Source organism: Oncorhynchus kisutch, linkage group LG11 (genome assembly GCF_002021735.2).
Source record: "Oncorhynchus kisutch isolate 150728-3 linkage group LG11, Okis_V2, whole genome shotgun sequence".
NCBI lineage: Eukaryota > Metazoa > Chordata > Actinopteri > Salmoniformes > Salmonidae > Oncorhynchus > Oncorhynchus kisutch.
Window position 1 is genome coordinate 37,452,196 of NC_034184.2, and position 26,657 is coordinate 37,478,852.

The following is a 26,657-nucleotide window of genomic DNA, read 5'->3' on the forward strand; positions in this document are numbered from 1 at the left end:
TGCACTGCTAGATACTACTGCACTGCTAGATACTACTGCACTGCTAGATACTACTGTTCTGCTAGATACTACTGTTCTGCTAGATACTACTGTTCTGCTAGATACTACTGTTCTGCTAGATACTACTGCACTGCTAGATACTACTGTTCTGCTAGATACTACTGTTCTGCTAGATACTTACTGTTCTGCTAGATACTACTGTTCTGCTAGATACTACTGTTCTGCTAGATACTACTGTTCTGCTAGTACTACTGTCACTGCTAGATACTACTGTTCTGCTAGATACTACTGTTCTGCTAGATACTACTGCACTGCATAGATACTACTGTTCTGCTAGATACTACTGTTCTGCTAGATATACTGTTCTGCTAGATACTACTGTTCTGCTAGATACTATGTTCTGCTAGATACTACTGTTCTGCTAGATACTACTGTTCTGCTAGATACTACTGTTCACTGCTAGATTACTACTGTTCTGCTAGATACTACTGTTCTGCTAGATTACTACTGTTCTGCTAGATACTACTGTTCTGCTAGATACTACTGCACTGCTAGATACTACTGTCTGCTAGATACTACTGTTCTGCTAGATACTACTTTCTGCTAGATACTACTGTTCTGCTAGATACTACTGTTCTGCTAGATACTACTGTTCTGCTAGATACTACTGTTCTGCTAGATACTATGTTCCTGCTAGATACTACTGTTCTGCTAGATTACTTACTTTCACTGCTCGATACTACTGTTCTGCTCGATACTACTGCTTACTGTGCTAGATTACTACTGTTTTTGGCGGACTAGATACTAATGTTCTGCTAGATAACTTACTGTTCTGCTAGATTACTACTGTTCACTGCTCGATTTACTACTGGTTCTGCTAAGATACTACTGTTCACTGCTCGGATACTACTGTTCTGCTACGATACTAACTGTTCTGCTAGATACTATGTTCCTGTCTAGATACTATGTTCTGCTAGATTACTACTGTTCTGTAGATAGCTTACTGCACTGCTAGATACTACGTTCCTGCTGAGATACTAACTGTTCTGCTTCTTAGATCACTACTGTTCTGTAGATACTACTGTTCTGCTAGATACTACTGTTCTGCTAAGATACTACTGTTCACTGCTGATTACTACTGTTCATGATAGAATACTACTGTTCTGCTAGATACTTACTGTTCTGCTAGATACTACTGTTCTGCTAGATACTACTGTTCTGCTAGATACTAACTGTTCTGCTAGATACAGTCTATTACTACTGCACTGCTAGATACTACTGTTTGCTAGCTACTACTTGTTCTGGCTAAGCTCACTACTGTTCTGCTAGTATACTTACTGTTCTGCTAGATACTTAGCTTCACTGCTAGATACTTACTGTTCCTGCTAGATACTACTGTCATGCTAGATACTACTGTTCTGCTAGATCCTTTAACTGTTGCCTGCTAGATACTACTGTTCTGCTAGGATACTACTGTTCTGCTAGATTACTTTACTGCACTGCTATGATACTACTGCTTCTGCTATTCTACTATGTTCTGCTAGATACCTACTGTTCTGCTAGATACTTACTGCACTTCTGCCTAGATACCTACGGTTCTGCTAGATACTACTGCATTTGCTAGATACTACTGTTCATGCTAGATACTAATGTTCTGCTAGTACTACTGTTCTGCTAGATCCTACTGTTCATGCTAAGATACTACTGCTACGGCCTAGATACTACTGTTCTGCTAGATACTACTGCAAGCTAGATACTACTGTTGCTGCTAGTACTACTGTTCTTGCTAGATACTACTGTTCTGCTAGATACTACTGTTCTGCTAGATACTACTGCACTGCTAGATACTACTGTTCTGCTAGATACTACTGTTCTGCTAGATACTACTGTTCTGCTAGATACTACTGTTCTGCTAGATACTACTGTTCTGCTAGATACTACTGTTCTGCTAGATACTACTGTTCTGCTAGATACTACTGTTCTGCTAGATACTACTGTTCTTCTAGATACTACTGTTCTGCTAGATACTACTGCACTGCTAGATACTACTGTTCTGCTAGATACTACTGTCTTGCTAGATACTACTGTTCTGCTAGATACTACTGCTCTGCTAGATACTACTGTCACTGCTAGATACTACTGTTCTGCTAGATACTACTGTTCTGCTAGTACTACTGTTCTGCTAGATACTACTGTCTGCTAGATACTACTGTTCTGCTAGATACTTACTGTTCTGCTAGATACTACTGTTCTGCTAGATACTACTGTTCTGCTCTGTTCTGTAGACTACTACGCACTGCTAGATACTACTGTTCTGCTAGATACTACTGCACTGCTAGATACTACTGTTCTGCTAGATACTACTGTTCTGTTGAAGCTAGGAACACAAGCACTTCGCTGCACCTGCAATAACATCTGCTGAAGATGTGTGTGACCAATAACATTTGATTTGATTTGAACCCATGGTTAGCATGGTGATGCTGACGTTAGCATGAGAGCATGGACCAGGATTCACTGATGTGTTTTTACGTGTCTGTACGGATTTCAACATGTTTGACAATGTTTGTTTTTTCATGTTTTCCATCCTTTCCTTCCTTTGCTTTTCTTTTTGTCTCTATTCTGTTCTTTTATTTCCTGTTTGCATGCTGCTTTGTGCTGTGCGACGGTGTGTACACGGTGTGTATGGTGTGTATGGTGTGTACACGGTGTGTATGGTGTGTACACGGTGTACACGGTGTGTACACGGTGTGTATGGTGTGTACACGGTGTGTATGGTGTGTACACGGTGTGTACACGGTGTGTATGGTGTGTGTGTGGGGGTCCCAAGAATAAGCCCACCTCCATCTTGAGGGCATCCCGAGGACGATCCCCTCCCCTGCGGCCACTCGGTAAGGGGAACCTCCGGGGTTCCCGGGCTCACCCCAACAAACAGGTGCTGACCTCTGACCCCTCACATCTGACCCCCTGGAGGAGTGGTCTGAGAGAGTGAGAGAGAGAGAGAGAGAGCTGTTACCTTCCTCCTCTGTGATCCCACTACCTTTAATGCAGACACACTATTTATTTGACGTTGTCCTCCAGCGCTGTGCCAATGTGTGGTGGGTTGTGTGTGTGTAAGTGTATGTGTCGTGTATGTTTATACAATGGGTGGGTCTAATCCTGAATGCTGATTTGTGTCTATTCCACAAGTTACCACCGGCTAAATCTATGTTGTTAAAATGCCTATTTACTCTGTTCCATCTGACTGCACAATCCACTGTCTAATCTGCCCAGCCAGGCTATTTATAAAAGTATCTTGACATTATCTCACATTTCTTTTAGACTAACATTTTGTTTTCAACAGCGGAGATTTGTACAACCATTGCTGTTTGTCTCTCCGAATATGTACAACATTGTTTCAATATTCAAATTCGATCTCCAGCTGTCCCATAGTAATGAACGAGTCGAGACGAGACAGACAGGCAGCGTTTCTCAGCCAGTCGAAATCATGAATGAGAATCATGTTTATGGATATATATATACAAAGAAATATCACTTGAAAACTATGTGCAGCTACTTGGCAGTCTTTCCAGCTTCAGTTGAAGTGATTGTGTTAGCTGTGGTCTTGGTTAGGTCCTTTGAACAACAGTGTCCGGACGAGAGAGCACATTTTCAATGTCAGGCGAAATCACACCTCATTAACTCATTGTAATGGATGTCTCCAAATAAATGTCACTAGAGAACATCTTAGAGAAACGGAAATGCAGCTGCTTTGTTGTTCTTGCTGTTTGTCGTGACTGTACGTTAGCTGTCGTTGGCTAGCTAGCTAGCAAGGGATAACAACTGCCAGTCAGTATGGCAGTAGAACATTTAGATCGGGCCACGTCCATAAATACAGAACAAAAAGACTGAACGACAGGGTCGCGTCTCTGGCAACCGAACTGTTAGAACGAACGACAAGCCGGCTTGGGTAGAACCCTAGATGTGTCGGGACTATATCTTCTGGAAGGATGATAATATTGTGAATAATGAGTGAGAGAGTTACAGACGCACAAATATCATATCCCCAAGATATGATAAACTCCCCTGTTATTATTGGTGAGAGGTTGGCATGTCTCGGGGGTATGACATTTGTGTGCCTCATTATCCATAATTCATTCAGGATTATCCACAACCAAGGAGTCACAAGCTTGATCTAGTCATTCCATGCCATGAATATGAGACCAAATATATAACTTTTTACTACTTTAATACACATAAGTACATTTTTCCCAATACTTTTGGTCCCCTAAAATGGAGGGACAATGTCAAAAGAAGTGCTGTAATTTCTTAACGGTTCACCCGATATGATTTGAAATACCCTCAAGTTAAAGCTGACAGTGCACTTTAACCTCATAGTCATTGTATCGTTTAAAATACAAAGTACTGGAGTACAGAGCTGAAAAAAAAAACAATTGTCACTGTCCCAATACTTTTGGAGCTCACTGTATGTGTACAAACTCTGTGTCCAGCAGTGAATGGAATAGTTTGTGCTGCAGGATTTCCATGAAGCGATACATCCCCTTGTTGTATCTCTCCCTCTCATTCTTTCATCCTCTCTCTTTCATCTCTCTCTCTCTCTCTCTCTCTCTCTCTCAGGGGCCCCCTCCAAGGTGGTGCGTCTCTGTCCTCCTCAGTGACGTCCTCGTCAGCAGCTCGCAGGGTCAGACACCTCCCACAGGTCCCCGACAAGAGTAGCAGCCCCGTAGAACAAGGTGTGTGGCTTTCTTGACTTGATTTTTTTCTGTAAACCTGAGTGCGTGATATGTGTGTGTGCTTATTTTTACTCATTCCTGTGTGTGTGTGTGTGTGTGTGTGTGTGTGTGTGTGTATGTGTGTGTGTGTGTGTATGTGTAGCTCTAGCAGCAGAGGAACGTGTTCGTCAGCTCCAGATGAAGGTGCAGAAGAGGGATTCCTACAGTTCTGCTGCTCCCTCCACTTCCGTCAGGGACCTGGAGAGGGCGCTTAAGAGCAAACGCGAGGTCAGTCACCTGTCACGAGAGGTCAAGCCCCTGTCTTTCTCCCTCTGCATCTCTTCCTGTTCCTCTCTCTCTCTCTCTCTCTCTCTCTCTCTCTATCTCTCTCTCTCTCGCCCCATATCTCTGTCCTTCCCCCATCTCTCTCTCTCACCCCCCATATCTATGTCCCTCTCTCTCGCTCCCTATCCCTCCCTCCATCTCTCTATGTCCCTCTCTCTCTCGTCTCTATATCTTTGTCCCTCTCCATTTCTCTATGTCCCTCTCTCATTCCCCATATCTCTGTCCCTCTCCAACATCTCTCTCTCTGTCCCTCTCGACCCATATATCGGTCCCTCTCTTCTATGTCACTTCCCCATATCTCGTCCCTCTCAATTCCCCATATATCTGTCCCTCTACCATCTCTCTCTGTCCCTCTCTCTCTCGCCCCACCCCATATCTCTGTCCCTCTCTATCCGATCACTAATCTTGTCCTCTACATCTCTCCTGTCCCTCTCTATTCACCCACCATATCTCTGTCCCTACCTCACTAACCCCATATCTCTGTCCCTCTTCATTCCCCATAGCTCTGTCCCTCTTCACTATCTCTCTCTTGTCCACACTCTCTCTTGCCCCCATATCTCTGTCCCTTCTATCTCGCTACCTATAATCTCTGTCCCTCACCAATCTCAGTTTCTCTTTCCTCTATCATTCCCCATATCTATTGTCCCTTCACCCTTCTCTCTTCCTCTCTCGGCTCACCCCCCAATCAATTCCTTCAAGGGCTTTATTGGCATGTGAAAAATGTGTTAAACATTGCCAACGCAAGGTGAGGTAGATAATATATAAAGTGAATATTAAAGTGAAATAAACAATAAAAATTAACAGTAAACATCACACATACATGAAGTTTCAAAAACAATAAAGACATTACGAAATGCTCATATTATATATATATATATACACAGTGTTTATTAACATTGTACAAATGGTAAAGGACGACAAGATAAAATAAACAAGCATAGATATGGGGTTGTATTTTACCATGGTGTGTGTTCTTCACTGGTTGCCTTTTTTCCTCGTGGCAACAGGTCACAACTCTTGCTGCTGTGATGGCACACTGTGGAATTTCACCCAGTAGATATGGGAGTTTTTCAAAATTGGATTTGTTTTCGAATTCTTTGTGGATCTGTGTAATCTGAGGGAAATATGTCTCTCTAATATGGTCATACATTGTGCAGGAGGTTAGGAAGTGTAGCTCAGTTTCCACCTCATTTTGTGGTGGCCTTTCTCAATAGCAAGGCTATGCTCACTGAGTCTGTACATAGTCAAAGCTTTCCTTAATTTTGGGTCAGTCACAGTGGTCAGGTATTCTGCCGCTGTGTACTCTCTGTGTAGGGCCAAATAGCATTCTAGTTTGCTCTGGTTTTTTGTTAATTCTTTCCAATGTGTCAAGTAATTATCTTTTTGTTTTCTCATGATTTGGTTGGGTCTAATTGTGCTGCTGTCCTGGGGCTCTGTCCTGGGGCTCTGTAGGGTGTGTTTGTGTTTGTGTCTGTCCCTCTCTCTCGCTCCCCATATCTCTGTCCCTCTCTCATTCCCCATATCTCTGTCCCTCTCTCATTCCCCACATCTCTGTCCCTCTCTCATTCCCCATATCTCTGTCCCTCTCACCATCTCTCTCTGTCCCTCTCTCTCGCTCCCCATATCTATGTCCCTCTCTCATTCCCCATATCTCTGTCCCTCTCTCATTTCCCATATCTCTGTCTCTCTCTCATTCCCCATATCTCTGTCCCTCTCACCATCTCTCTCTGTCCCTCTCTCTCTCGCTCCCCATATCTCTGTCCCTCCCTCCATCTCTCTATGTCCCTCTCTCTCTCGGGTCCCATATCTCTTTCCCTCTCACCATCTCTCTCTGTTCCCCTCTCCATCTTAATCTTGCCTCTCTCACCCCTCACTCATCTCTCCCCCCTTCTCAATTCAAAACAATTCAGTTTATTGGCATTAAAAACATGTATATATATATATATATCTTCTCGTCCTCTCTCTCTCTCTAGCTGTATAAGGACCAGAGGAGAACCAGCTGTGAGAATGTATCCCGCAAGTCTTCAGACAGTGATGTCAGCGACGTGTCAGCCATCTCTCGCACCAGCAGTGCCTCCCGCATCAGTAGTACCAGCTACATGTCCATCCAGTCAGAGAGACCCCGGGGACGCTTCAAGTAAATAGAACCACACACACACACACACTCCTGTGTGTTGCAGTAATGTCTACAACATGTATTTGTCTGTCTGTATGTGTAGCAAGGCGGTCCGTGCGTCAGGCCAGAGCATGTTGAAGAGCACCAGCGTGAGCGGTGAGATCTATGGCATTGAGCACACAGACGGCAGCCAATCAGATACAGCATTGGGCGGGGGCAAGAAGCGGCGCTCCAGCCTCAGCCAACGGGTGGTGGCCATCGTGGGCCTGCCCTCCAGACGCAGCTGCAGCACCTCACAGCTCACCTCCCAGAAAGGTAACACGGACTGACCACAAAAACAAGACGATCATACACACGCCCTGGATCCAGCACCCACCTGACAACCTGTTGGTATTGTTCATGCAATGGTTGTGTGTTTACTGTGTGTTTGCTGTGTGTTTGCTGTGTGTGTGTGCAATAAGAAGCAGTGGGGGTGGATACCAAGAAGAAGGGCAAGAAAAAGACCAAAATCCAGATCCAGCGGAGTACAGAGGTGGGTATGGCTGTAGAGTACCCCCGCCAGGCCAGCAGAGACTCCACCGACGGCAGCATGAACAGCTACAGCTCTGAGGGGAAGTCAGTATCTCTAGCCTCTCCCAGTCTGTTTGACTGTAGCGGTGGTGTCATTCTCAATGCTTATCCAGTCTAACATTATTCAGTAGTCTAAACCCAGTGTGTGTGTGTGTGTGTGTGTGTGTGTGTGTGTGTGTGTGTGTGTGTGTGTGTGTGTGTGTGTGTGTGTGTGTGTGTGTGTGTGTGTGTGTGTGTGTGTGTGTATTCCAGTCTAATCTTCTCGGGGATGAGGCTGGGGGCTGACAGTCAGTTTAGTGATTTCCTGGATGGCCTTGGCCCCGCCCAACTGGTGGGCCGGCAAACATTAGCCACTCCTGCCATGGGTGAGTGACACAAAGGACTTGTGTAACCTGACATAATACACTACATGCGGTATGAAACATTCATAGAACTGGATGAGATATATTGTGTGTTTTACAGGAGATGTTCAAATTGGAATGATGGATAAAAAAGGCCAGCTGGAGGTAGAGGTGATCAGGGCACGTGGCCTTAACCCCAAACCAGGGTCCAGATCACTCCCAGGTACCACACACAAAAAGCACAAAAGCACAAATGCCCACACTCACCCACCCACCCACACACAGACAGATAAGTGTGTTTGTTCTCCATACCCTCATCCCCCCCCCCCCCCCCCCCCCCCCCCACCTCTCTCTCGCTGCAGCTCCCTATGTCAAGGTGTACCTGCTGGATAACGGGGCCTGTAAAGCCAAAAAGAAAACCAAGATTGCACGTAAAACCCTGGAGCCACTGTACCAGCAGGCCCTGCTGTTTGAAGAGAGCCCACAGGGGAAGATCCTGCAGGTAATAAATCCATGGAGCTGTACTGTGTGTGTTTGTGCATGCGTGTTTCCTTGGCCTAACATATCTCTCTCACCGTCCACAGGTAATAGTCTGGGGCGACTACGGGCGACTGGACCACAAATGCTTCATGGGAGTTGCACAGATCCTATTGGAGGAGCTGGACCTCTCTAGCACAGTGATTGGCTGGTACAAACTGTTTCCCCCTTCCTCATTGGTGGACCCTACATTAGCCTCGCTCACACGGCGGGCATCCCAGACATCCCTGGACAGCTCAGGACCAGCTAATATGCGCTCTTAGTGACCGCAACGCAACCACAACCCCAAATGGACCACAAATGACCAGAGTGCATGACCACATACCTAGGGCCAATTTCCCTTAGGGCAATAGAGCAAATCAGACAGAGAGAAAAATAGATAAATAGAGAGAGAGAGAAAGGAAGGAAAGGAGATAGAGAACTAGCCAATCAGAGCTTACCTGGATTCTGACAATCACTTCCCATGCCTCCCTCCCTTCCCTTTTCCCACCTTTCTCTGGGCTGCTGGGGCCTTACTCCTGAGTCTCACCTCTTGTATTCGTCCTCCTCTCTGACATCTCCTTTCTTTGTCTCCTCTTTGTCCATTCCTCTTCTCCCGCCGTTGAGTGTGTTATGGCACGTGCTCCTGAGATAGAAGGGACTCATGCAGCCCATTCTGTTAGGTGGCACAAGGGATGTCAGCCCAGGCTTGGTGAAGCCAATCAGTGAAGAGGTTATTGTGAGGCCATAAAGAGCGTGCAGGAGACAAAGAGAAAAGATTGATGATGCCCAGCCGACAGTTGCCCATCAAAATGTGTTTCAGCATTGATGCCGTCATGGCGTCACTACAGGTGTCTGTGAGGGTTGGCATGGTTGCACAATCTGTTAGGGAAGGGAGTCTGCACAGGTGTAAAAAAAATATTGTCCGAAGATCAAAGCAAGCACAAAAGCTTGATTATTTTTTTGGACAAGGATTTATTATGAAAGAGAAAGAAAAACAGAGGCCAAATTATGGTTAGATATATTTTATTCTATTTGCCTAGAGTTCAGAAAGGTACCATGTGGTGCAGACTCCCTGTGTGTGTATTTGGTTTCGAGTGACGGTGGTCTGCAGACCTGCAGAGGTCTTGTCACACCCCCCTCTCGTCCCACCCCCGCGAGCGAGGCAGGCGCAGCATGACTCGGGACCCCGGCCCAAGCTGCATGCACATTTTTTTTTGTAAAACAAAAGCCAGACAAATTACTTAAAAAAAAAAGAGACTAAATGTGTGTTAGTTCCACATACTTTAGGCCAGCTTGTATGTTGCATGTACATGTACAGTTTGCTCGTACTGAATATGAATACAAACAGAATAGCCATCCGCCATCCAATGGCGGACACTGGGGGAATAAGCTCCGCCCAGGCCACACCTCCAACTCTGGGTACGAATTTCCATATTAGGAAGTCTCCAAAAGCATTTTTTTTTTCTTGTGTTCCTTTTGAGCCCTTTGGAGAGCAGTGCTGTATCATAGTACTGAGCAAACTGGAACCCCCTAGTTATCTGAGGATCTAGGTGCTTTAACAGTAGTCTATGACAGTGGGGCTAGAAACAGAGGTAGAGAATGTGTGTATAAAAAAACAGAGCTTAATGTATATGAAGTAAAATTATGACTTGACAGAAATTATAAAGATATAGATATATGATTATCAAATGAGTGTATCTGACTACACGCATTACCTATGCGCACACACACGTTGTAAATATGAGTCAGGGGGAGAAGTTTGACAATATTTACACACACACACACACACACACACACAAACCGATCCAAACATTCCTGGTCCTATGGAAACAGATCAGAGCCCCATGCCCTGTGTTGCGAGAGACGCTGAGCGGTGCCCAACCACAAGAGGGAGCCAACAGGCCTTTCAGTTTCTCGAAATAGCAGCCAACACCAACATGACTATTTGCAACACACTCCATCTTGTTTCTTTAACCGCAACACTTTAATCCCCCTATTTTCTCATGGTTTGGACTGAACTTTAAAGCCAATGAAACTGTTGTTTGCTGACCTCTCAGTTGAACCTCTTGCGGTGCGGCCCACTGCCCTTTCCTTTGTCAGTATTACTCCATGATACTGATTGTTTACAGTCCATGGGTACCCCCTCAACACACCATATCTAGGGAAGAAGTATTCACTGCTACATTTCTTGTTTGTATAACAGATGTGGCTCTACTGATGTGTATGTTTTATATTCAAGAGTTCATTTTTATTATTTACAAATAAAAGACTGTGTGGAAGAAAAGGGTGAGAGAATTGACTCAAATGAATGTCAATACACGGGTATGTGATTTTGAAAACGACTAACTTATCTTACTGCCAAATGGCTGCTGTACAGTACAAAGGAGCCCTAACACAGCCTGTGTTTTTAAGCTCCAACATATTAAGCAATTGAACAACTTTCCCTTCCCTTCTCTTAACACTGAATCCTAACCATAAACCCTGAACAAAGGTAGGTGCTGCACATCAGTGGTGGGCTGATGTGGGTTGGCCTTCACAATGCCCACGACTTGAAAGCATTTGCAATGCTACTACAGCCTTTGTTCAGCATAGGAAAGGTAATTGATTCATATACCTGAGCTGTTGGAATATAATCCCCAGTCTCAGAATACACCTTCAAATGTGTTTATCTTCACTGGTATTGACAATAACAAACCCTTTCCAATACTCCCACTCAGTGGTAGCAGTGGACACTGCCTTAGGCCTACCTACACCATGACTGCATTATTGTATGACTTGCATATTTTCAAAGACTGTGTCGGCCTATGGGGCAGCGCAGGGCACATGCGTGCAACGTGCACGCAAGTTGTAGCCTGTAATGTAAACTATAACCAGTATTTGTTAGGCGTTTGCAAAGTATAGAATGTGCATTAAATTCTGAAAGTGAAAGTAACGGACATTTCTCAGTAGCACACAGTCAAGTCAATGTGTCTATGCGTCCACATGTAGGCCTGTCGACCGCAAATATATTTATACCTAGGCCTATAGGTGTACATTAACCTACAAACAATTCGTTTTGTATCTGAAAGGTTTTCCTGTTTTTTAAAGATAGATGCACATAGGCCTATGTGTTGCCAAGGGGCAGAGCAGAATAGTTTTGGCGAAATGTTGTTGTTTGTTGCGCCAGATGAATGTTTGTCGCGCCAGATGAAATTGTTAAGTGGGGGGGAAATGTACGCTGTCCATGGTTCTGAAACGAACTGTTGCATAAGGCTAATGCAACAGTTAGGCCGAGTCCTAACAACCCACTCTCCTTAAATAGGTGTAAGACACCATCCTGCAATAACGTATTTATCTGTTATATCACTTTTTGATTGACATGAAGTTTCTCCTTCATAGCAGTTTACATTTTTCCTATACCAAATGTTCTCTACCCTATCTTTCCTTGCGCTCTGACCTTTTGCGTGCTACATAAATTGTTATTATAGACAACGTGCACATGCGCCTGCACATCACCCAAACAGATATCATGGGCAGTGGGCGGGCGGCTGTGTCTATAAGACGGATATTAAGAATCATGTCAGAAGGAATGCTATTGTTCGTCCCTGTTAATCATTTGAAGAGCGCCGAGTTAAACTCTCTGGGAGTCCGTTAGATCATTAAAATAGACCGGTGTAACACCCGCCGAGTTAAACTCTCTGGGAGTCCGTTAGATCATTAAAATAGACCGGTGTAACACCCGCCGAGTTAAACTCTCTGGGAGTCCGTTAGATCATTAAAATAGACCGGTGTAACACCCGCCGAGTTAAACTCTCTGGGAGTCCGTTAGATCATTAAAATAGACCGGTGTAACACCCGCCGAGTTAAACTCTCTGGGAGTCCGTTAGATCATTAAAATAGACCGGTGTAACACCCGCCGAGTTAAACTCTCTGGGATTCCGTTAGATCATTAAAATAGACCGGTGTAACACCCGCCGAGTCATTACTACACTACTCGCCGGTAAGAGACTTCCACTCACCCTAAACACAGTTTAATCAAATTAGATAGCAGGCTATGTCTTGGCGTTTCTTCTATTGATATTCATTCAAAATACATGATTTATCACTAAGTTCTCTGAGGTTTGTCCCATTCATCTGTCTGAAGGTAATAAACGCCACGCAGGCTATAAGAGGACAAACAGTTGGAATTCATTTACTTTGACAGGGAGAGACAATCCACAGTTCCACTGTCTGGTGACATGCTTAGCCTATTTTGAGGACAGATTGTCAATCAAAAAAAACGTGATTAATAGCATAATAATAAAACTAATAATAATAGGCATAATAATAATAATAATAGTCTAATAATAATAATATACACGGAAATATAAATTAGCCTAGATAAATAAATCACGATCATGTAATAGAGCTGACTAATACATTGCACCTGCATGATCAGTCATTTTGTGTGTCGAGCTTCACATAGCAAAACCCGAGGTATTTATAGCTACAACGACAACATAGGCCTAACACAACACTAATAGAGGGGAGGTTTTGTTTCCCAAGAATGTGAGTTTTATCCGTTTGTCAAAAAAGTATCGAAGATGGTTTTCATGTCTTTCAAAAACCGTAGCTTAACTATGTATTGGTCTGACCTTTCAGGTCTAGCGAAAAAAAAAAAAAAGAACAATTTCGTAAATAAAACTGCGGATTATATGAGGATTTCCCTCCACATCAATAAATTGACATTTCAATTCACTACTCGTTTTTTCAGGAATACAAATGACATTGACCTATATCCTGACGCACTGCATCAATTAAATTGTCATATATTCGGCAAAACATTGTAAACTGCAGGCCTAGCCTATTTCAAACATGTTTTCCAACTAGTCCTAATTTTTTAAATAGTAGTTCAAACAGGTGATGCAACATGTAGGCCTGTAGACATGTTCATGAACATTTTCTCCGATTCTCCATTTGAAGTTGCCGTGTTCGTGGTTCTGTTACATTGGCCTGCTTAACCTTGTTTAGAAATCATCTTGCTCCCATGATTATACATTCCATTTCAATCGATGTATTTGTTCCTGTAGATGGAGTAGACGTTGGCTAAAAGAGGAGGAGTTGAGCATCAACATTGGAATTTCGATAGATCTCAAATTTCTCCTAGCAAAGGACTCTAACTTGGATAAAGACCTACCAATGTTCAAAGTCTTCATAGTACAAGTCTCCCACGGGGAGTAAACCAGGAAATTGTCTATGGTGTAGAATATTGTAGTATGCTGCCAATTACAAGTGGGAGCTCTTGGACTGGACTGACCATGCATCTGTGATATATTGATTGTTGACGCTAGAGGGCGTCTGAGTCCATGATTGTGGAAGTCATGCCAATGCCATGGCCGCCTCAAAGCGAGTCAAAACGGACAAATGGCATAGTCTGTGTCTAGATAAGTTTCAAGGAGTGAATATATTATGCCTACCGTGTGGGCTATCACTTACTTTTATGTTTGCGAATATATGAATACTGGCAGGCTTTGGCTTGTTATTTATTACTTAGATGAACCTAAAAGTTGGTTATGAGAAACGTGTGATTTTATTTTAGGCCTATGATAAACCCTTGAACATACAGAATTCCATGAGAAATTCAAAATGTGAAAGTACAACAAACAATAGGCTATTCAGTAGCCTATAAAGGAAACCTCGTGCGCTAAACTTTTAAAGAGACTGTGATTGCGATGTGGAGCCTACGTTTGAACATTTGTGTCCGGGGTATCATAAGTCAGAATGCCAAGGGTGTGCGCGTCGCTCTTGGTTAAACGTCCGTCATGGTATTTCAGTTCTACGCAACTAACAGTATTGCACTGACATAGGAGGCAGGCCTCCGTTCAACAGATAAATAAACGGTTGATGTCCCACGTGGATCATCTCGGCCTCCCCATTTATCATCATAACAAGCGTTCAGTGTAAAATTAACACCGACTTATTAACTACTACAGCCATAAACATGGTCATGCATTACGCCGATATTGTCGCAGATTTCTGGGTGGTATCCGAGGCCGTCCGAGGGAGATGGGCGTTTGTGGTATAGGAAACCTGTCCGTTTCCATTAACGCCCGAGTTATGTCATTAATTTGACGAGTTTTGCGCCTGTGTGTGGTTTGTGTGATGGTACGCACGGATGTTGCAAAACATTTTTTTTTACACACAAACACACACATACACACACTGGGACGGAGAAGGAGAGAATGGGAGCTCAGGGTGATCATTTGGCCTATAGCCGCATAATCCTTCAGATTTTATCTAATACCTGCCGAAGCCTGGGCGGCATGCGCGCCCATCTCTCGGTGTGATAATGCCACATTGTGAAATCTAGTCATTAATATTAATTGTAAAGCTGGGAATCATGCCTCGACCAGCAGAGCTTGATATTCTCCGGACAAGGTAAGGCTCGGATTTTGAGCTAATTCCCTGGTTTTCTCTCTGATTTGTAAAGAGAAACTTCCAACCTCTTTGCTGGGAGAGGACAATGCTGAAATAGAGAGAGCAAGATAGAGATAGAGACAGGGGGAAGGGGGGGGGGGGTGCATTTTGGCTGAAATGTTCCTTTTGAGGTAGCCCGGCCAGAATGCCCTCTCCTCTACATCTGACCGCGCGTGGAGCCCTGTGTGCGTAAAGACCCACCACAAACACATTGAAGTGGGTTGTGCGTGTTTTCCTGGCGCATCGCGCATGGGATTACTTTTTTGGGGACTCTTATCAAAGTGAAACAACTTAATTGTTAGTTGTTTTTTAGACATACAATTATTATTATCCTGGACTGAAAACGAGTGAACAAACTCCAGTACAGAGCCAGAAATAATCTTAGGTATTTTACTCTGCATCACTTGTAGACCCATATTGTTTTTATTCTTGGTGATACAGATAGAATGTAAAACAACCCCCAAACATCTATGCATAACCTATTTGTGTAGGCCTGCATGCACTTCTCACGATTCATTTTCTACAGATTTGCCAAAATGTGCTTGTAGATATAACTCCATACGTTTAAAGACAAGGCTGTATAATGCACTGCATATCAGTGCTACAGGCGTCACTACAGACACTGGTTCGATCCCGGGTTATATCACAAACTTCCTTGATCGGGAGTTCCGTAGCGCGACGCACAATTGGCCCAGCGTCCTCCGGGTTAGGGGAGGGTTTTGCCGGGGTAGGCTGTCATTCTAAATAGGAATTTGTTGACTTGTCTAAAGGTTAAATATATATATATATATATATATATATATATTAGCAGAAGCGGTTGGATAGTCCAAGAAAAATGGGTAGAGTGAAGCATGAAGAGACACAGAGAATGTGTTGTGTATATTGAGCACTGATTTATTGCGCGAACCTCTGGTCATTTCCATATATTGAAATGTGCCCGAGAGCCCAATCACTCAATTTCTTCGGGGCTCCCGCACGTGGAGAGTAGGCTATGCATGCACATGATTTAGAGTTTTTTTTATAACATATTATTCGTTTGCATAAGGTTAGGCTAAAATACAAAAAGGGAGTGTTCTGTATTTCTCTTTTTGATTCAAATAGATTGAGATCACTGGTCAATAGCCATTATTTATTATGAATTCACTTCAAACACAAGTCTACAAAAACTTATAGTAAATGAACATGGTAACCCTCCTCTGTCTGTCTGTCTGTCTGTCTGTCTGTCTGTCTGTCTGTCTGTCTGTCTGTCTGTCTGTCTGTCTGTCTGTCTGTCTGTCTGTCTGTCTGTCTGTCTGTCTGTCTGTCTGTCTGTCTGTCTGTCTGTCTGTCTGTCTGTCTGTCTGTCTGTCTGTCTGTCTGTCTGTCTGTCTGTCACACACACACACACACACACACACACACACACACACACACACACACACACACACACACACACACACACACACACACACACACACACACACACACACACACACACACACACACACACACACACACACATGTCAGTCCATGCATCCATGCAGTGTGGTGCTACATGGATATCTCTAATGCATTAACACCGCCTGACTGATTTATGACGGAATTGAGCACGGTATTTGCATATTGAGATTATCGCGGCCTGGGCTCCCTCCTGCACGAGTCGTAGCGCTCTTTGGCTTTGATCAATGTCCGCCTTGAGTGAGCAGGGTAGGGGTGGGGAGAGGGGGATAGGGGGAGAAAAAATGCAAAACATTCTTTGTGGCAAACAGATGGAGTGGGGTGTAGGGAGAGGTCAAGGTCAGCGCTCTGTGTCTTAGAATATGGATGTATAAAGCGAGGGCCCCACAAGAGCTTTTACGCATACCGACAGTAGCCTAGACTCCTCAACAGTTTACAAACGCGTTGTCCAAGAAATACTATAATTACTTATACAGTAGGCCTATAAAGTGGCGTTAGTTTTTTTATTGTGGCAGTTTGGGGTGGGAATCGATATGAATCCAAATTGTTAACAACAACAACAACAAAAAACATTAGCATGTTCATCTTTTCAACTTGTTTACACCTTGATGATGCTGTTCTTCAACGCTATTGTGGAAAATGTCTCTACAAATGTGAATTTCAAACATTGGGATGCTATATGGTGGGCGGTCCACACTAAGATAAGAATCAATGTGAAGCCTATGAGTGAAGGATATCAGTGAATCCTACCAAGTCGAAGAGGCCGTGGTGACCGGCTGTGACTATATAGTAACATAACAGGCTGCTTCATGAATGATCCCAATGATATTCACTTCCCTATTTTATATCGATATGTATTCACTGAAAACAGTAGGATACACAATCGTAGTTAAGGCCACAAGTGAATTTCCTTGTAACTTCGTTTATTTTAACCATTGCACCATGCTCTTAAAGCCTGATCTTACATTCATGCCAGTGTCCTCAAATAATTACAGCGACATTCAAGGTAAGTCTATCAAGGGAATTAAAAGTGTGTCCCAACAGTATTAAGTCCTATAAACGCCAGTGTAGGGACACAAGCAACACATCCACTTGATTTAGGGCAATGGTACATTGTGATTAGCCCACCTTGTGGATCAGGCAATCATGTCCCGCTATATGCAAGACTGAGACAATTGGAACAGGCTAAATATCAGCCATAAATTCACAGAATAAAAAATATCTTCATTTTAAAACTCCTTAGGATAAATGGCCAAGATTTGATTAGTTTAAATGGCAAACTATTGCATTAAGTATCCAACTGTTTAAAACGGTTATTTAGACATTAAACAATTCTCAATTTATAGCTGTTCCTTTTTTGATATTTACTTTCGATTACTATTACAATTCTGGCCGTTCCAGAACAAGTCTCAAAGAGGCTGCATTGTACGTAATTGGACGAAACTGACTCCAAACAGACGTTGAGAACTGCATTTAAAGGTATCAATGGCGAATCTTTAAATTGGGGACCGTGGAAAACTGAGATTGTTCTATAACAGTCACAGATAATTCCTCTCATCTCTTCCGCGCTCTCAGCACTATATAGGGGAAATCTGGAATGGTCCCTGGTCAATTATGTACAAATCAGAAAATTGGAGAATTTGCATATTTACAAATAATTGTTACAATTGGTATTGCATGTTTTTAAGTCCTTATTGCTTGCGTAAAAATACATGTGTGGAGGGTCCACCATTCTGATGGTGAGAAACGGTTTTTGTATTCCTTGCGTGTACACGAAAAAGACAATTCGACCGAGCAGCCTTGGGTCTGTATAAAATACAACTCCAATGTGCTGTAATATTGTTATTGCCAAAGGCTATATAACAATTGAACATAGGATTTGTATCTGCTGTGTCCATGCTGTCGTTCAACGGAATTAGGAAACGTCTGTAGCCTCTTTTATCAGCGCCTGAACTTTGACGCCCCGTCATAACACAGCCTGTAAGCTTAGCCTTCAGTCCTCCCATATGCACCACAGCACACCAGGCGCCTCGTCCGCGCGCAACGAACAACTAGTCGCAACCTGTAAAATATTTCACTCACTGGTTATACATTTTTTTTTCGTCGACGTTGAACGTAGCACCTCCACCACTCCGGGTCGTGTCTCTCTCTCTCGCTCTCTTTATATTTGTTTTTCTCTCCGTCCTATATTGCTCTGTGTCCCAGGTCCGTGTGTGCAGCACTTGCCTGGCGCGCGGTTCTTCACTCCTGTCCTGTGCTTATGCTTCAGTCGCTGTCTAGTCACACTTCAGCTATAGCTCGCTATAGTCTGTTTCTCTCCTTTCCTCCACCCTCCCCGCGCACAGCCCCATCTTGTCATTGCATTTTTTATTTGCATGATGTCTTCTTATGGTGTCGTTATTTAGTCTGCACGGGCGGTGTTTAGCTCGTTTTATATTACCAAACCCCCATTATGTGAGTATTTACACCCCCTCCCCCAACCACCGGTCCAACCTGAAACACATCTGAAACTTATTAGCCTACAAAGGCGCTTATGGGCATACTCCCACGTTCTGTTCGTCAAGGAGTTTGGATTGCACCGAAAGCATATAGTCTCAAAGTTGTACCCCATAGTGCCCGCTAACCTTGCCCACTGAGCCCAAAACCCAACTCTGTATTCATACATCGGTATAGAACGGATTGGACACCTCTCTTGTTTCCACGACTTAAAACATGTTTGGTCCCGGGATGGTTCTCTGTACCTGCGCTCGCGCTTAAGGTTCAAACCCTGTGCCCTCTTTCCAGAACCTGTCTGTCCTGTTCATGCAACCCGATATTTACGCTCCGTTTCGTTCGTTTCAATAGCACTTTGCCCTTATCCTTTTTCTCCTATTCCACACACACACACACACACACACACACACACACACACACACACACACACACACACACACACACACACACACACACACACACACACACACACACACACACACACACACACACACACACACACACACACACACACACACACACACACACACACACACAAACACACAAACACATAAACACACACAGAGTGTGACTAGAAATGTTTCTCTTTCTACCACATGGCTAATGTTTACATACTGCTTTACTCAACCCATATGTATATACTTTATTCTATGCTACTGTATTTTAGTCAATGCTACTCCGATCTAGTATTTATATATTTCTTAATTCCATTATTTTACTTTTAGATTCGTGTGTATTGTTGTGAATTGTTTTATATACTACTGCACTGTTAGATACTACTGCACTGTCGGGGCTAGGAACACAAGCATTTCGCTACACCCGCAATAACATCTGCTAAATATGTGCATGTGACCAATACAATACAATTTGATTTGATGGCTCCACAATGTCCACCACTGCGACTTCATCTGTTAAACGTTTCTCCGTGTTTCTCTCTCTCTCTTTTTCTCTTTCCCTCCCCGCATGCAGCATATGTCCGGCCCCCTCCGAGCTCCTGTCCATTGGCTTTTCTTGCTGTTTTCCTTCGTCCCCCCCGCCTCTCACACACACAGTGCACATTGCTTTCATTAGACATCCCTCTCTCTCTCTCTCCCTTGCGATCACACACTACCTCCCCCAAATGCCGCTTGTCCGGCCCCCTGATCTCTCTGTCCATTGGCTTCTCCGGGTCTATTTTTCATGTCCAGCCCCTAATGAGTGTCCATTGGTTTTGTTATTTCCATTCCCTCCTCCCACTTTGCCGCTTCGCCCTGCCCATGTTTTGTATGTCTGTGTCCATCCATCTCCTGACGTTCAAGTTCGCAGAAACGTCACGTCCGCACTTGAACTTGCAGCTCAGGGGGGCTTTTGCCATTTTCCATCTCTCTCTCGCTCTATTTTCAAAAAAGCCATGACGGCGATCCCACTATACATCTTCCCTGCGCCATCGTTGTATTATTTCTAATTTATTTTGGATATCAAAGGCATTGATGAAGATATTTTCTCTGGAGTCTCCCTTCTAACCCGGCTCTCCCGATGTGAACCGAGCTGAACGCCGCCACCAGCCACCATGTCTCGCCGCAAGCAAGGCAAACCCCAACACTTAAGCAAAAGGGATTTTTCGCGTAAGTACACCTACATTGTCATTTCTACTTTTACCACACTCCTTTCTACCCAGCCCAATACCGGTTCCATTCAGAAAAGCGGAAAATGGGTTACCAGGAGCGTGATTCTCATGGGCACTTTGGACACTGGACATCACGGACCCGCAGTCAAGTGGACTTCACCGTGAAAGCCTGGCGATAATCTACCTGGGTAAAATACCTATGCGCGCAAAGCATATCCCACCCAAAGCTGAAAGAGAAAAGTTTGATCCAGCTTTCATCTCTGAGAAAAATCGGAGTTTGCAGCGAGAATGGAATTACATTCATACGCACTGCACTCGCTTTAGTGCCCCGGTTGCCTCAGCCACTAAAGTGCATAGGCTACATTAAGGTACGCGGAGCCTATGAGTTTAGCCTTTTCTTTAAGCGGAGTTATGTAGAATATCGCACGGAATTTCCGGTATCGGTGCCTGTCTTGGATCGTGGCAGGTTTCCCCCCTCTCGTGCTATTTTTGGAATGTTTTCAAAAAACTAGAAGTGGATTTTGATTGGGAAAAATCTCGTGTCCGGCTGTTTACAGGCACCGCGTGCATGCGCGTGTAGCTCATCTGCCAACAGAGTCGAAATAGATGTCAATAACGGCCTATTTGTACCCTGCTTGTCCAAATATCTTTATCAAATGGATTGTAGTGTTTAGCCTACATTGATTCTGTAAGGTGTTCTGGTATAGTGGCAGGAATTATAGGCTATGCTTCTCAAGTAGCCTAGTAAAATTGGGTGCTTTTGTAAAGAGCAACAGGAGCCACGCTTTTTATATTTAATTTTTTTCTTCCTGCTTTTTACAAACCCATATTTGGAGCCATTTGTTTTAGTTTATCATGCAGTTCATAACCCGAAGGTAAGACAATACTAGAATAACACTGTCATGTTATTTAGAAGGTAATAACAATGTAACGAACATTTTTAATAATGACACTTTTTTAAAGTTGAACTATTCTTATGGAAAACTCCATTACGCGCACATGTATTTTGATATGGAGCCTTTGTTCGTTGATTTCGTTTGAAAACATTACCACCATGTTTACAGTGTTTACAAGCAGCAGGCAGCTATATGCGTTTGTAACTAGAAGAATGGCCAAGGTAGCCAGCCCAATGACCGATGTTGCTACACGGTGTATGCGTCTTTACAACCCTTCCTTCAGTAGCACTCGAATGGTGTTATATGCGATAACATGCCCTACACAGATCCACGTAGTTGTAAAATTGTACTGTATCGTGCGGCATTACTAGGTTTCCGCATTTAGTCGAGTGGCCACATAGCCATATATCTGGGTCTCAATGCAACCAGGGGGCATACAGACCAGCTGCATGGCCAGACTTTTGTTCCTGTCGGAATTTCGTCGCTAGGAGGCAGACGACGATCAGAAACTGGATGTGAACTTGAACCTGATCAATTTCACCGCCATCTCAATCTACATATTTGATGATATGTTTAGAATACAGGGAAACGCATAAGGTATACGGCCCCCGTGTCCTATTTACTCTCCAGGTTCGAATCCACCGTTTTTGTTTCCCTACAGGGCTATAGAAGTTAAACAAATGTCATTACAAATGTCAACATTCTGCAGGCCTATATCTTGTTAAATCTAAAGGCACAAATCTCTATAGATTCAGACCTATTTTATACCATTGGAAAGGGTAGAGGGCGTATTATTTTACAATGAAAATACACGTATTTAAGGTGAAAAGAATATAAAAAACGTCTTCATATGAAAGGTAGGCCGAATTATATGATGGATCTTAAAATGATGGTTCGAATTTTAGCTTTTTGAGCAAATGTTCAGTAATAGGACGAACAGGCTTATGCCCAAATTATATATTTGTCCATATTTCCTTCATATAAGGAAGGCGATCATTAGTGTTAATGGTAAACTAATCAAACCCCTTGAAATGTAATGGAATTTACAGAAGTCGGAGAAGAGATATGCTACTAATGTTTACCAGCTTTTATTCTTATGGGCTGTGCGTCAAAAACAACACACCTCGTTTCTTTTTCTGATTGAGCAGAAATTACAGTTGTTTTAATATCATGCAGAATGAAATTCGCTTCAAATACATTAATTCATTTATTTTCATATAGCCTGTTAGAAAACAATTGTTCCACAACAGTTTTCATCATCTATTTATTGATTTGAGTGACGAATCATGTTTATCCCACACATTTGATAGGAATACAATATAATTTGGCTCAGTGTTGCTGCTCTGATGCAGCCTACATTTGTGCTAACCTGATATTGATAGCATCACATTTAGTTTAGGAGGGGAAATGTAGTGTGGAAGTGCTATTATGCACAATATGTAAATGTTCAAAAATATATGTCCAGGCTCTGTTTCTCTTCCCTTTCAATTTCATTAAAATAAGCTCAATTGTAGTCGGTTAGATATGGTGCTAAGTACGTGCAAATGCCCATGAAACAAAAACAAATATGCAAATCAAATGATATCGTCATGAAAAAAGGTGTTAGACTTTGGGATTACATTTGTTGTTTGTCAATTTTTTTAAATGAAAACCAACAATGCATTATGCAACTCTAAAATCTACTCTCAGTTCAAGTTTAAGGTGGGGGCTTAGTCTGCTTTCATTTGATTTTATCCAGTGAATTTAATGCCCAGGGTTGTTGTATAACCCTGGCCGTTCTGGTGGTTGACCTGACGTTAAATTAAAGGTAGTAACCGGCCGCCAGAATTTATCACATGTTATCTCTATGTCCCAGTTCGCTCGCAGATGTCATGTAGGATTGCTCGTTCAAATCATATTTCCTCTCGCGCGCTGGGAGCTACTCTACATTCCCCTCTCTCTCTCTCTCCCTCTTTCTCGCTCTCTCCCTCTCTCTCCCTCTTTCGCGCTCTCTCTCTCTTTCTCTCTCTCTCTCTCTCACACACACTATTTCCCTCTATCTATTCTCTATCTGTCTCTAGGTTGGGCTGAAATACATTTAACCTCAGTTCACAGGATGCTATCTCTTTTATCAAACATTCCTTCCAATCATCAGCCACTACAAATTAAAATCTATTTTTTGATTCTCAGTGGTTTTAGGTTAATTAAAATGTGAAATTGGCAGCTTAGTAAAGAAGGTCAAGATGCTTACCCATTAAGAAGCTAAAGGAGGGCTACTCTCACCTTAGAGCGAAAGATTTCAAACACCATGAGCCGCTCAATAGTAGACTACCGAGACTTCTGTTAAACCTCCCTCTGTGGTAAAATATCTCATTCACACAGCTCGTCGTCCGTGTACAACAAGACCGACACTCCCCGTGTGACAAAATCAACTTTAAAACGAGTTAAGCGTTAACCCCGGGTTCCATGGGGAGGAATGCACTTGAACGGTTCCTTTTGGCCGATTTCCGTATGTAAAAGTGGTTACCTAGAAACTGTAAGTCACACACATGTAAAGAGTCGAGGATAGTTTTTTAAAAATGATTTCGACACACTGAGGCTGCTTGTCTTTTCTGCACATATGTCGGACACGTTTGTAAATTTCCACATAATGAATTGAAAGTCCTATGAACTATTATTCTTCATCACCCAAGAATAGCCAACACTTTTGAATATGAAAAACACATTTTAGAAAAATATATTAGAATAACTTTTTATTTTTTCCCTTTAGTATGTTGAGTTATCCAACTGTCTCTGTCCCACTGAGCTTTTGATTTCTACAGATCTATAAGACAGTCCTTAAATTATCCCATCTATTATCCATCAGACTAAGGCTTAATTTCTCACAGCTCTATGTTTCTACAATTGCAAAGAACATTTCTTATCCATTACAACTCCCAGCTTTAATTACACGCCTTTCTCAGTTGTTGTTGCGTTCATTTCAATGGATGTAGAAGTGGTGAGAGTGTGAAGTTGACAGACTTATGAGTGTGAAGTGGAGCTGTCTGTCTAATGCCAGTCTCACAGAGAGTTAGTCACCCTTCTTGCTCTGCAACACCGCCCAGACATGACTTCTACTACTCCTACTACTGGGGGTGTAGTCTGACGACTACTACTAGTCTAGGCAGAATGGTGAGAGAGAAAAAGCCAAAGCATGTGACCATTGTTTCGCACTGTTATTGATGCTGCTCAATTGAACACACCACCTCTGATTTCCCCTCCCTCCCTCCCTCCCTCCCTCCCTCCCTCCCTCCCTCCCTCCCTCCCTCCCTCCCTCCCTCCCTCCCTCCCTCCCTCCCTCCCTCCCTCCCTCCCTCCCTCCCTCCCTCCCTCCCTCCCTCCCTCTGTCTCTCACTCGTTCCCGGGTTACAGCCGAGCCCCTGTCTGCCGTGGCCTCGGAGGAGCTCTCGTCGGAACGCTGCTCGGAACGTTCAGACCGCTCGGAGAATGGCACGGGCACACTACGGATGGCCGTGGCGACAGAGCAGGATCTGTTGACCTGTGGGCAGTGCCAGGCCACCTTCCCCCTGGGGGACATCCTGCTCTTCATCGAGCACAAGAGGAAGAGATGCCACGGACCCCCCTGTCTGGCCAGGGGCCTGGACAAGCCCCCGTCGCCTACACCCGGCCTGGCTCTCACCCCTTCGCCCTTCCCGTCCTCTCTCCGCAGGCGCCCTGTGGAGGTGGGCGTCCAAGCCACACCGGGGGGGCGATGACGACCGCCTCTCATTGCCCAGAGGGATCTGCCCCAAGCAGGAACACATCCCAGGTAACCACCATTCCCCATACCAAGATGTCTTTAACCAAGCAATAGGAGTTGTGTTTCAAATTCAAATGCAGTATCTTTATTGGCGTGGGTGAACGCGGGTAAGCGTGTGTGCACCGTAAAGTAGGCGTCCATGGGGGTGCATTTAAGATTTGAAGTGTCACAAATGGCAATTATATGCAGGGACATGGGAATGTGTATGTCCCTTGTGGGTGTGTTTATGTTGAGGGTTCGGGGGGGGGGGGGGGGGGGGTTGTATTATAACGTTGATGCACTTCAGAATGTGTCGTGCAGTGTAGTGCGTGTGGGCGTAGACCGGGTACAGCAGAGGTCACATATTGGGCACACATGTTCCCTTTCCCTGTAGGATTTGTAGTCCTAAGAGACCCAGGGAGAAAACCACTGCCGTGATTGCGTCAGCTGTTGGTCCTCGTTTAAGTGATACATCTGATTGGCCAGGACTGATAGGCTAGGGGCGGGGTCTGTTCTGGCTAACCACAACTGTAAAATGTCACAAGGAAGCCCAAGAGAATAGGAATCATCTTATGATTTGATTTATGGATCGTTAGCTCATCCATGTCTCCGATCGCCTGGTTCTCACTGGCTGGTGTTCTTAATTAGAAACACATATGCATGACAGTGCTGCTGATCTCTAGCTCTGTGTGTGTACGTGTATGTGTGTGTTTGTGTGTGTGTCAGCCTGTGGAGGGGAAACGGTTAACTTGGCACTGCAGTTGTCCTCAGATCCATTGAGTTGACAGAGAGAGGAATGGGGGGAAGGTTGGTTTTCCACAGTAATCAAATATAGCCCAATGGCAAAGTGACACTGGTAACCTTGAGTTAGTGGCCATTTTGCGATGGCCTAAAAAAGCAGGGCACAGGGTGGGTGCGCTGGTTGGTACTGCAGCGGACTCAACCCACCCACCATGCAGGGAAACAAAGGTTTGGGATTTGAAGAGTTTATTTGTGTAATTACACAGTTCTGCAGTGTGTATATACCTGTAGGAGGGCATACACAGATGCTGTGATGTGATGTGATGTGTTTGTCTCTCTCTCTTTCTGTGTGTGTGTGTCCACTTTTGCTTTGCGATATGTCTTCATGCCTTTTCAGGGTGTGTGTTCCCAGTTTCCTCATGTAGGCTACAGTTTTACGGTGTGTTTCACTCCATGTGTGTGTGTGTATGCTTCCGTTTTTGTGTCATGTGTGGGTATGTGTCCTGTTGTGGCTGGAGAATGTGCAGTATGTGTGCCCTCTTGCATGCATGGTGTGTGTCCGGGTCTCTGTGAGAAATGCTGCTGTGGCTCTCTCACAGTGGTCTCTTCCTTACCACATCTTACATTGGTAAACAGAGACATGCTTACTCTCGCTCACTCTTAGTTCTCCCTTTACCCTATAACTCTATTTT

The 26,657-nt window shown here is 43.9% G+C and overlaps 2 protein-coding genes across 10 annotated transcripts in view; both read left to right on the forward strand.

The window, feature by feature from the left end:
• LOC109899716 (regulating synaptic membrane exocytosis protein 1) overlaps nucleotides 1-10,895 on the forward strand; it is an 81,112-nt gene extending 70,217 nt beyond the window's left edge. For 4 of the 9 annotated variants that reach the window (XM_031835706.1, XM_031835708.1, XM_031835709.1 and 1 more), the window contains 9 exons: nucleotides 4,615-4,730; nucleotides 4,873-4,997; nucleotides 7,028-7,191; nucleotides 7,274-7,485; nucleotides 7,632-7,785; nucleotides 7,993-8,105; nucleotides 8,203-8,304; nucleotides 8,444-8,583; nucleotides 8,666-10,874. In XM_031835706.1, coding sequence (XP_031691566.1) covers nucleotides 4,615-4,730; nucleotides 4,873-4,997; nucleotides 7,028-7,191; nucleotides 7,274-7,485; nucleotides 7,632-7,785; nucleotides 7,993-8,105; nucleotides 8,203-8,304; nucleotides 8,444-8,583; nucleotides 8,666-8,881 — 1,342 coding nt within the window. In that variant the 3' untranslated portion in view covers nucleotides 8,882-10,874. Of the gene's footprint in view, nucleotides 1-4,614; nucleotides 4,731-4,872; nucleotides 4,998-7,027; nucleotides 7,192-7,273; nucleotides 7,486-7,631; nucleotides 7,786-7,992; nucleotides 8,106-8,202; nucleotides 8,305-8,443; nucleotides 8,584-8,665 lie in introns of all 9 variants that reach the window. The other 5 variants (XM_031835704.1, XM_031835707.1, XR_004211622.1 and 2 more) reach the window with 4 other exon arrangements.
• A 9,086-nt stretch (nucleotides 10,896-19,981) lies between these two features.
• Nucleotides 19,982-26,657, forward strand: part of LOC109899717 (B-cell lymphoma/leukemia 11A-like) — a 55,609-nt gene continuing 48,933 nt past the window's right edge. The window contains 3 exon segments of the mRNA XM_031835711.1: nucleotides 19,982-20,569; nucleotides 24,858-25,189; nucleotides 25,191-25,254. Of these exon segments, the coding sequence (XP_031691571.1) occupies nucleotides 20,515-20,569; nucleotides 24,858-25,189; nucleotides 25,191-25,254 (451 nt within the window). The 5' untranslated portion in view covers nucleotides 19,982-20,514.